The 12271-nt window shown below is 36.7% G+C and overlaps 1 protein-coding gene across 1 annotated transcript in view; it reads left to right on the top strand.

The window, feature by feature from the left end:
- The window catches only part of LOC141428783 (uncharacterized), a gene marked incomplete in the record, with an annotated part of 528375 nt that extends 517917 nt beyond the window's left edge, over window positions 1-10458 (top strand). Inside the window, 4 exon segments of the mRNA XM_074088793.1 lie at window positions 6213-6380; window positions 7167-7249; window positions 8814-8931; window positions 10291-10458. Coding sequence (XP_073944894.1) covers window positions 6213-6380; window positions 7167-7249; window positions 8814-8931; window positions 10291-10415 — 494 coding nt within the window.
- Window positions 10459-12271: the final 1813 nt, after the last annotated feature.

Below are 12271 nucleotides of genomic sequence, written 5' to 3'. Positions count from 1 at the left end.
TATGTTTGTTTCATTTGCTATCTAGATCCTATACACAAAAATAGTTTAAATAATATATAAGTTTAGTTTAGTTTATCAGTTAAGAAATAGACACAAAATGTACATGTCAAGAGGTTGGAGGAGCGGAGCCTCCTGACACAGGCTTTTTTAAGCTTACAAGGAGGTCCCGGCCACTATTATGTAAAGTCTATTTTTCCTAACAAATAAAATATTTTTTCATTTTTCATTTTCATTTTCAATTATAAATTTTAAAATTGAAATTAATGGTTATATTTATTTATTTTATTGTATGTATTTAAACCGGACCATAACTAGTTAGTTTGACTGCAATGGAAAATCATTTCATTAAAATTTAAAACATGTATGTAAACATAGTAAATGACGGATAACTCACGTCTTAAATCGAGTTTAGACGAACATGTTTCGGGATAATGCGCAGCCCTTCTTCTTCTTTTTGCGTAGTACATAGTTTTGCGTGTTGCGGCAGCCACCGAGTCGCGTGCTGTATGAAGATGGGCTACGAATTAGCACGAAATAGGTCGAGCTAAACTCGATTTAAGACGTGAGTTATTCGTTATAATTTCATTTAATATGAGTGAGTCTCACGGTAGTTTCATGTTCATGTATGTATTGTATATGTTGTAAATAATAATTAAACATAATTTTATTTCATCAATAATCTTACACGAGAAGGACGGGCGACCTGGGTAAAGCCGCGGGTTCACGGTGAATGCAGGCCGCTGCCAACCGAACTGGAACTGGAGGTCTATGGGGAAGGCCTAGGTCCAACAGTGGACGTCCTACGGTTGAGGAAATAATCTTATAATATTTTACACTAGCCAATTCGCATATGCGCGTATTCGCGACTGTACTTCATCATCATCATCATCATGTCAGCTGAAAGACGTCCACTGCTGGACATAGGCCTCCTACAAGGCTCTTCACTCAGACCGGTCTTGTGCTTTCCGTATCCACCGCGATCCCGCGATCTTAACCAAGTCGTCGCTCCATCTTGTTGGAGGCCTACCGACAGCTCGTCTCCCAGTCCGCGGACGCCATTCGAGAACCTTCTGTCTGACCCCATCGGCCATCAGTCCTGCTAGCAATGTGCCCCGCCTACTGCCACTTTAGTTTCGCAATTCTTCGGGCTATGTCGGTAACCTTAGTTCTACTGCGGATATCATCGTTTCTAATTTTATCCCGCAGAGTAACCCCGAGCATAGCCCTCTCTATAGCCCTCTGAGTGTTTTCAGTATTGCCAGATGTCAGGAGCCTTTACCTCCTAATATTTTTTATTCACGGTGGCCACACCTTAATTGTTATAACTACCGACATCCGAATAACCGCTCCCCTCCACTTTTTCGATAACAAAACCAGCTGACTCGTCAGCTGGAGCGCCATTCATTCTCTATTTTTTTAAAATATTATTTTAAGAATTTGAATTGTAAACAGCCGTTACGCTGCCCAAACTTTGCAAGCTTTCCTTCAAACCGTAGTTTTTAAATTTAACGAAAGCTCAGTGCTGCTGCTGAAGCCTCCCTGCACCCCTGCGCTGATCTGAAGGCTAAGTACGACACCAGAGGTAAGAGTTAACAGTGATGCCGGAGGAGCTGAAGACTTCGAGCCAACGGTGCCCGTTACCGACGCCCTAAGTTCCTGCCCTGCAGCAGGCGAGGAGTTCTCAGGTGAGAGCTTCCTACAGCAGCAACTCTTTCGCGTGCTTTTTTATTTTATTTATTAATTTGTCGCGGGACGCCATATTTTGCTTCCGGCACGTTCCTTCACCATCCCGACTTTCCTCTCGTGGCTCTTTCTCGCACAGAGTGACTTTGAGTTTTCTCAAACTTACTTAGTGTTGCTATAAATTATTGCTAATATAGCGCCCTCATAGCAGGTTTTTTATATTCCTGGTCGGGCTATAAACATTAATTTGTTTTACCTCAGTCAAATAAATTAATGTTTAAAGGAAGATTATTAAAGAAAATTAATATTTAAAAAAACTTTGGCATGATGACTATGAATTAATTATAAATTTAGATAAAAGTGACGACGTAACGGATAATGAAGAAGTCTAGTTATGGTACATATGGGTCATTTGAAATAAAATAAAAGTGAACCGCCAGAACGGAAAAAAATACGAGACAGAACAGGATGGCACTCTACAACACCATTTTGACACGTTTCTCCCAAACAACGCATTATTTCTCCGGAATTTTAAAGCAATTTGATTCTTTGACCTTGGGAATCGCGAATAACTTAAGAAATATGATATTGGGTGTGTACATTTTGTATATTAAACAAAATAAAATCACAAGTTCGAATTTCGAGCCAAAAACGAGCGATCTATTATCTATGCCTGTGTTGCCATTCAGGAAAAAAGAAATCTATTCATTATCCTGCATTGCAGTTTGTAAAGCTCTTTACCCATTCATTGCCACGCGTGGGATGCACCATACCATACCATACCATATTTTTGGAAAGAATAGGATATTTTAAGATACCATTTTCATTGATTTTGAATTTGGATGAGTATTTAATTTTTTATATATTTTTACCAAATACGCTGGATGACGTCACAGCGAGACAGCCACATTCCATTGCCTGGAAAAATTCAGGTTGTACATAACATAATCTGTGGCATTACAATCCATACTAATATTATAAATGCGAAAGTAACTCTGTCTGTCTGTCTGTCTGTCTGTCTGTTACGCTTTCACGCCAAAACCGCTGAACCGATTTGGATGAAATTTGGTACAGAGATAGAATAGACCTTGGGAATGAACATAGGCTATCTTTTATCGCGAAAAAGAGGCTTTAAGGGGTTGAAATAGGGGATGAAAGTTTATATGGTGGAAGTTTGTCGCTGTCGAAGATAAAACCATGAAACTTGGCATTTAGGAACTTAATAAAAAATAAGTCGGTATTTGTAAGAGCTTTTTTGAAAATTCGACCTGTGAGGGGATGAAATAGGGGATGAAAGTTCATATGGAAGGTCGTCATTATCGAAGATAAATCGATGGTTCTTTGTGAAACTTGCCATTTCGACACGTGATTAAGAGATAAATAGACATTTGTTCGCGCGTTTTTTAAAATTCTTCCTGTGTAAGGGTGAAATAGGGGATGAAAGTTTATATGAAGGTCGTCATTGTCGAATATAAATCGATTGTACTTTATGATTTGGGCACTATTAAAAAATAAAATAGATATTTGTTCAAGCGTTTTTGAAAATCTTACCTGCGAGGGGATGAAATAGGGGATGAAAATTTATATGGAACGTCGTCATTATCACAGATAAATCGATGAATCTTTGTGTTTAGGTATTCGATAAGAACAAAAAAAAACTGGTTAAATTCGACTCAGACTCGCGCATCAAGGGTTCCGTACGTAGGTATTTATGAATGAATATCCAGTGTTAGGAAAAAAAATGCTAATAGAGCTACCTTTATACAAAAATCCAAGTTTCTAGGACAGCCGGAAGTTCCCTAAACCTTTTTCTGTTAAGGCGATTTGTATGGAAACACCTTTTTAATGACTGTAGCTTTTGATTGCGTTAACTTAGAAGTTCGATTTTTTTCACAGCTTCGGGGACTATTGACCTGAGTTTAGGGTTTTAATATCAACTCGATACATATACATAATATAAATATAAAGGGTCTAAGGGTTCCATTTTTTTCCTTTTGAGGTACGGAACCCTAAAAAACATTTGTTCCGACTCTTTTCACATTTCGTCATTTTTCATACTTGAAAATATGGGGATGAAAGTTCTTAAGGAATTCCAAACAAATTTACTATAAGTATACTTATCGGAAAAATGTGTAGCTATCCTTAGTAAGAATGACGTCTTAATTATAATCCTACCGTCCTAACTTACAATTAAGTACGTAAGATGTCAAGAGTTCACTATGAAGAATTAGTCCTTTTGTGTTGGCAGGGTAGAATACACGTCGTATTGCTAAAATATGGCTACCCGCAAAATATTTATGTTTTAGAATAGAACAATAAAAATAGTTTAGATATAAAGCAATGTATTAAAATAGCTTATTTTCAGTAAACCGTAGAGGTTTCTATGTGCTATTATTGGCAGAATAGGTACCCTAAATAAATTAAACACTTTCCAAAGTTACTATTCCACGCGGACGAAGTCGCGGGCAAAAGCTAGTTTGACAATAATTCAAGCACGGTTTATGGTCCTAAATGAACCATGACAAATAGTTTTATTTATTTCTCTTCTTTTAGCTTCGATTATTCCTTTGTTTATTTAATGGTGTGATAGTAAATAGATATTATTAAGATCTGATATTTAAATTCTTTTGTATTTACTTGTAACGTAGTAATTTAATAATTTAATTTGTAAAAATACATTGGAAATACTCCTCGTATACACATTTCGGACTTTATGATAAATGACAAGTGTTTAAGGCCAGGTGCGCATCATGTGATTAAAGTTCTATCTTTGTCACTCTTTGCTATTATAAACAGGACAGGAACATATTTTAAATTGACAATTTACTTACGAGTGTAACTTTGTGACGAGACACTGCAGGGGTCAAATGAGGGTCATTACTTAAATGTTGTTTATTATTTAATTTAGTTTATCACATTTTTGGAATCTGATTTCTGAAAACGCTTCACAAAGCCTATTTCTCCAAATGGTTTTCGATTTATTATATGTTGTCAAAAATTGGGACATCGCAATTTGTCATGAAATTTGGTATGCAGATAGCTGGATGTCTGAAATAACACATAGGCTATTTTTATTCCAATATTCCCACGGGATAGTTGTTCTTAACACAACACCTCAATGAAGATTACGATATAAATTTTGGGATTTCCCACGGGAATTTTGTAAAATCCCGGAATTTCAATTGTAACTACCAGATCGAAAAGTTTACGCGTGCGAAGCCGCGGGTAAACTCGTTTTTTTTTTTTTAATAAATGTTATTTTACTAAAATTATACTTATTTTAGACGTCCCTAATGAATTAATTTTATTTCACCACTACGTCGTATGTGCAAAAGTAACACAAATGTAACTTATATATTATGTATTATTGTTGATTGCTGACGATACCCGTCGGTAGTTACGCACACAAGAGCGCGTGTAGGTACATTACAACACAACTACAAGTATGGCTCACCCACTTTCGTGAGATAAAACAAAGGTGGTCAACCTTTTCATTCCACGACTGGGCAAGAAGTCACTGCAAAAACTTTAGTGTCTTTCGACCAACCTGTTTCTCTCTTGATCTATGTATGTTTTATAGTAATTAAAGACTTTTAACTGAAGACGAGGCTTGAGAATTTAAAACCATGATTTAAAGATTCGGCTCATACATATTTGACTGAAGAATTGGCTGTGCGGTGCTAAACCTTTGTCTTTTCCCTAAAGGACAGAATAATAAAGAAAAAAATATATATGTTTTAACTGTCACAGTCATCCTCAGCCACGAAGTGTCACATTTATAGGAGACCTTAATAGACACAGCTAAATTCTTCATAAAACTGAAAAAAATATATAGAGAACAACATCATCAGTTCGTCCGTTTCATTTGGATCCATGACAAAAAAACCTTGGACTAGTTGAAGCGCACTGCAGGAGCAGTTCTGGGAATCTTTGTTTATGAGTCTGCAGCAAAGCCAGCGCCGCAACAAGTACGTACAGAGTTTTACTAAACCGTTAGCAGTCACCGCGAAGCCACAACAAATGATTATAATCTAAGCAGTCCATGTATTGCGATTGCGAGAGTGGCTGTCTTCGCCAACAACCTGTTTAGCAGTTTGGCGAGAATATTTTTAAGTTATTTTTGTAAATTGTGGCTTAATAAAAAAAACGGTGCAAGTTGTCCTCAAAACAGAACGAATCATTTTACATTGCTCACCCGCGACCTTAAGATAGCTACGTTTATGCAAGATATGCGTGTTCATGCAATTCCTAAACCTCCACACTGTAAGAACACACAAAGCCATCTATCACCACCAACACATTACACTGACGCGTTTCGAACTCAACCAGAGCTCAGCTTCAGAGCAACACAACCGTACACCATGCTACCAGATGTATCACTTGTAAGCTTACTTTGAACATTTGCCTGCACGGTTGCTTGCTGGCCCGTTTCCTTGTTTTTAAATTGTTTGTGGTTCACGCAAATTTATACTTACATAAAAGCTAGTATTTTTATAGGTCTTATTAAATCTGTTCATAATTTTTTACAGTGCTGACCAATTGCTGCGGAATCTGGGAACTAAAAAAGGCATCTCTTGCTATAGCTATATGGGCTCTTTTGAAACACATTATATGTTGGATCATTATTCTTACAACTTTTATATATTATTTTATCAATGACGACGATGAAAAGCCAAGCGAGATAGACTTTTCTGTTGGTAAGTTGGAGTTGGTAACTGCATTGACCCGGTTAATTGGAGTAGTCAGATCATTGGACCTGAAAATATTTTGTAAAGGTGTTTGTTCACCTCGAGCTTTTGCGGCATTTGCAGTACATTTATTAGGTACAGTATTTTATGAATCTTCAACTCGGGCGTGGTAGTGATATAATCTACCTCATGCTTATAATGTAATATTATTTTCATCACACTTGCTCGTAAACAGTGTCGTAACATGCAGGCTACCTTGGTTGCAACCCCCCAAATAAAACCCTCGACCTTAATGTGCTTGCCGTGAAACCCGTGGTCGGTAAATGAGTCATTGCGCGTACTAATTTTCTTGTCATGAAGCCCAAGGTCGGTAAATGAGTTTGTTACTGCATGGCGTGCTGCTGCTTAGTGCGCGCGCTGCTGCAGGAGCACCTGCGCGCGCAGGTCGGGCACATGCTACGTAGGGGGAGGGCGGCGGAGAGCTGGCGCTGCCAAGAGCGTAGTCAGCGGTATCGGCAATTTTTGAAAAAAATATTGTTTTTTCTTTTACAAATATACAATTTTACTCGAAAATGTGATGAAAAACGTTGTATGTCACACAGACGGTACTAGAATTACGAACATCGACTCATTAAAGCCCTCAGTCTTAGACTTCAGGCTTCTAATAGAGTCTCGTTCGTAATTCCTTAGTTAACGCCCGTAAGACACAATGTACTATATCATTGTATGCTTATTTAAAACTGCATACCTACGTAAGTGGACAAAGTAAATTTAATTAGTATGTTTATTTTTCAGAGTTCGCACTGGGATTGATCTTTCTCATCCTTGTTATTCCTCATGTCATATCCGTCATTTTACTAATCCAGGGAATTCTAAAGGTAACAAAATATAATTATTATTAACGTTCTTAGATTTATCTTCATCCAAATTTAAAACCAGAATCCTTATTTAAAATTACTTTGTGCATCTGTTTGTCGTGTTTTATAGCAATTTTGCTTTGAATCCTGTAAATTCACTGAAACGGCTAAAAGGGGGCATTGGGATTGTAAAAAAAAACAATGCTTTTTAATATTTTAATTTGTAAAGAAAAGTCAATTAAAAGAAACCAATTTCAATATTTTTTCAAATATAGCTCATGTGGTCAGTGAAGTGTATGCCGTACGTGGTGTACTTACTAGTAGTTTCACTTCCCAAAAAACTTATCGCAGTAGTTTCATTTCCCAAACGAATCTTTAGCATATTTACATTTTGCATTTTATTCATTTAGTCAAATTATCATTTGGTATAATTTTACTTTGTCAAATTTTATTACGACAGACGTTTATTAAGCAAACTTTTTTTTTGGCTAATATTGAATTCCAAAAAAATGTTCGTTCAAAATAACATTTCGCACAAACCATCCACAGAAACCAACTTTTACCAGAAAAGTAGGTTAGATTAGGTTAGACCTGCTTCTTCCACAGAAACGAACTGCTATCCGAAAAGTAGACGAGATTAGACTGGGTCCCCCACAGAAACGAACTGCTACCAGAAAAGTAGGTTAGTTTAGGTTAAAACTGCGTCCCCCGCAAAAACGCACTGCTATCAGAACAGCAGGTTAGGTTAGAACTGCGCCCCCCACAGAAACGAACTGCTCCCAGAAAAGTAGGTTATTATGCCATGCGATATTTTGGGAAGAGTACGTACAAACAAATGTAACGCGATTTATTGGCTAGGTAGGTAAGTACATTTAGATTTGAAATTCTGAGGCTTTCTCATTTCTTTTTTTTTTAGTTATCATGCCCTCTGTCGGTTCTTATCGATATTTTAAATCGATAAAATTGCACCTACAATGACTTGTTCTAATCGATGCTTTAACATTTCGCGCAGTTTGTTTCTCATTACTAAATGTCGAAGTACTTACGCAAAATGTCACACGCTCGGTATCCTTACAAATTGCTGAACTCTTTACTTCTATCTCGATCTTATTTCTGTGGGGCTCACCTGAGTTCGGCGAATTGAAGATACTAAATTAATCTAATATATAAAATTCTCGGGTCAAAACTGTTTGTGACCAAACTGCTTCGAAACGGCTTCACCGATTTTTATGTTTTTTTTTGTGTTTATTCGGTAGGTTCGAGAAAAGGATGTTAACTATTTTTTATACTTCTACACATTTTTTGAAGTTGATAATTGTCAAGCCACGCCATTTTCTATGCTGGTTGATCTTTAATAATATTTAGAATTTGTTTTTTTCAAGTTTCTTAATGCTCGGTGTGAAAAGTTGTATGAGCCACTCGGGAGCAAAATTATTTTCATCTTGGGCGTTAACACTTGAATCCCTCATTACGCTCAGGATTCTACTGTAGAATCCTTCGCTAAATTTTGAATTCAATGTACGCCCTCGCCGTAAATACACCATTTTGCTCCCTTGTGACACAAATAACTATTATTATTTCGTAGGGAACTGGATGGATGATGCTACCATGGCTTATATTGTCGGCCATAATGCAGGCGATATTCACAGTTTTGATGGCATTAAGTATGATCCGGGACGACCCACGTTTATTAGTTTCTTTGGGTAAGAATATCCGTGTAATATTTGTTTAGATTATAATTATTATTATTATCTAGCCTGGACTGATGTGCCAGTGCTGGGCAAAAGCCTTCCCCCATGTCCTCCATTCCTCCCGACCCAAACCAGCCCGAGGCCAGTCGTTGAGAAATACATACAGTTTACACACTACGGGTAACTGGAGACGGAGAGGTAGCCCGCGGGCGACCAACGCAGTTCGTTACAAAATACGGTATTTGACAACTCCTGATTTTGCCATATCTTAATATTATTATGAAAATATAGATATACATATAGTGCTTAGTGTAGAGAAAATCTAAATTGGTTGAAAATTGGATTTAAAGTGTTTTTTTTTTTTTAATCTATATATACCTGTCCCTTTCTCAAACGCTTTTCTCTATGCAGCAAGTATGGCGGTACTGGCGTGTGACGTCACATGCCAGTATGTCTTTCTCTCTCTAATCTTGAATTTCAAACCTTCTTAAAAATTGCTTTTCTATTCGATAATTGGCATTGTGTAGTTTTAATTTATAAAACATATACATAATAGTCAAATACCGTATTTAAATACCACTCATATTTCATTTTCTAGATTTTTTTTACCGTACAAGGACAAAACCTACTCCATACTGAAAAAATATGGTTACGTAATGATTCGCAGACTATTTTTAGGCAGATTTTTGATTGGCAGACAACGTTTCGCCGAGTAACGGTACGCCGATGAATTTGTACGCAGATGTATTGTTTTGCAGACTAACGTTTCGTAACTCAACCTTTAGCAGACTATTTACTTGGCATATGAGTCAGTAAGCCGACCAACTATTTACAGAAATTCGTGTAGCCTATTAATCACTACACATTTTGCACATACATTTTCATACAATTTTGCTTCCCCGGCTAATGGAAAAACGCCCAATGAATAAAATCAATGAGTGAATGTCAAAATTACCGTTTACCTTCACTTGCCCGAATTTCATTTGCCCAAATTTCACTTGCCATACCAACGTTTGCAATAAAATATATAGAACCGCGCTGTTTTCAGGATTTTTTCAAATGTCATCATATAGAATGCAGTAGGTTAGGTTAGGTTAGGTTAGTTTAATATCAACTCTGAAGAAATTACTATTTCAGAAATAAATTACTTTATGGCAAATGAAAATTCTAGAAAACGATACATTCGGGCTTGTGAAATTCGGGCAAACGATAGAGAACCCAAAATTACATCACTGACATTATGTTCTTGTGTATGTGACCTCAACTCTGGTGGCATTACCTATATTTACTTAGGTACTTTTTCTCACTCACCAACAATTTTACCTTACCATTCCTAGTTTTAAGTCAAACCTAGTGTTTTCTTTCCCGCAGCTTTTATTTTCGGTATGGAGTGCTACTTCCACTTGGTGGTATTGACCTACTATCGAGAAATCAGACATACGGAGCCGACGCCTAATCCTACGCCTACGCCTACACGAAAGGAGTATTCCAAGTGATTATTATTCTTTGACAATTATTATATGCTTACTTTTGTTAATACATTGTTTTTTTTGTGTCTATTGACATCTATACCTAGTACCATCCACGTAGACGCGTGATTTTGTCAAAATTAGACATTAATGACGTTGTAATAAGAACCACCTTAACTTTAGGCCGATAAATTGGTACAAACAAATTTTCTTTTTGGGGATATGCCTAAAGGCTGACCAGAATTATAAAAAACCTCGCCATCATGCAGAAAACTAATATAACTAATTTCTTGCACTGGTAACACTAAATTCACATATCATGTCTATTGCTGTCAAAGTTTATCGTTTGCGCGTGGTATTTTAAAGTGTTTTGTGTTTATGTGCGTTAAAATGCCGAAGATTATCCATAGCCTTGGAAGGAAAATAATTCACAATGTATAAAAGTATTTGTCATAGAAAAATCCTGAGTGATTAGAAAATATTCCTTTAAATAACATCACCGACACCGTTGTCAATATGACTGGTAGAAAGTGTAAAGAATGTAGCAATATAATATAAAACGTAGAAGTGCTGCCCTCGCGTCAATTTTTTTATATTCCTGGTCAGCATGTAGGTACCTCCCATAGATGTAAGTCCTCGTCTTGTCATAAAGTTGTTTTTGTTTATTGGTCTTTTAAAAGTGAGTAAGAATGGCGGATGTACTTTAATTTTAACAAACATATGTTGGCAATCGAGATGACGAGCCATCTAGCGACGGCGATAAAGAAGCGCCTTCACTGCACGGCGGAGTTGAAAAACAACCGATGTTATTTACAAAAATGGATGTAACGACTTATTACAATGTGAAGGTAGAAACGCCATTCTGACTGCCAAGATGGCGGGTGTATGCCAATTTACTGCGAACCTATTTGATTACTAACAAATGCTATTACTCCGAAAAATGTACCAAATTTGTACTTCAAATTTGAGCAATCGGATTTAAGATTTTCAAGTAATACACATGTATTGTTTTTCTGCCTAATGTGTAGGTAAGAAAGAAGTTAAAGCTAGGTATGCTTACACCGTTTTAAACTAAAAAAATAAGCATTTTAAGTAAAAAATAATCCACGTGTATTACTTCGAAGACGACGGGGCCCTGAGACGGGGACCGGAGCAGAGGTAGACCTAGGAGACATGGCGGGACGATTTGGACCGTTTCCAGCCACACTGGCATGATGCGGCCAAAAGTGAGGATGAGTGGAAGCAAAGAGGAGGCTTTTGGCCAGCAGTGGGACACACTACAATATAAGTAGAAAAAATACTTCGAAACCATAGATCTAACGGCCTATTAAAGAAATTTTGTATTTTTTGGAGTATTCAAATTTTATCAATAATCAATAGAAACGTACGATAAAAAAGTTTAAGGTTCACTTACACCTAAACACTTTAAGTACTTAAAAAAAATGTACACTTGTACTACCTATTTGGAAACCATATTCAAATTCAAATTCAAATCATTTATTCAGTAAGAAGGCCACAATGGGCTCTTTTACACCTCATTTTTTTTATACTACCAGCGCTTTCGGAAAGACCATCATTGCCAAGAAGAATGCGCCGCAAGAAACATGGCAGAAAGTCATTTTTTTTCAAAACAAATAGATTACAGAGTAAATACTTATAAACTACAGTATACAATATATCTGATTGCATAAATCTGATTGCTCAAGTTTTAACGGCATATTAAAGTAAATATTTGGTATTTTTTTTAGAGTAATAGCATTTGTCAATAATCAAGAGGTTCATAGTAAAGAAGCATACACGCGCCGTCCTGACAGTCAGGATGACAGTCGAGTCATTGATAGTAAATATCTGAACACGATTCTGCGCCGTAAAGAGTCGTGTTC

This window comes from Choristoneura fumiferana, chromosome 6 (assembly GCF_025370935.1).
Source record: "Choristoneura fumiferana chromosome 6, NRCan_CFum_1, whole genome shotgun sequence".
NCBI classification, from domain to species: Eukaryota; Metazoa; Arthropoda; class Insecta; order Lepidoptera; family Tortricidae; genus Choristoneura; species Choristoneura fumiferana.
Note: the sequence above shows the minus strand (reverse complement) of the source record. Positions and strands in the feature narration are given on the sequence as shown.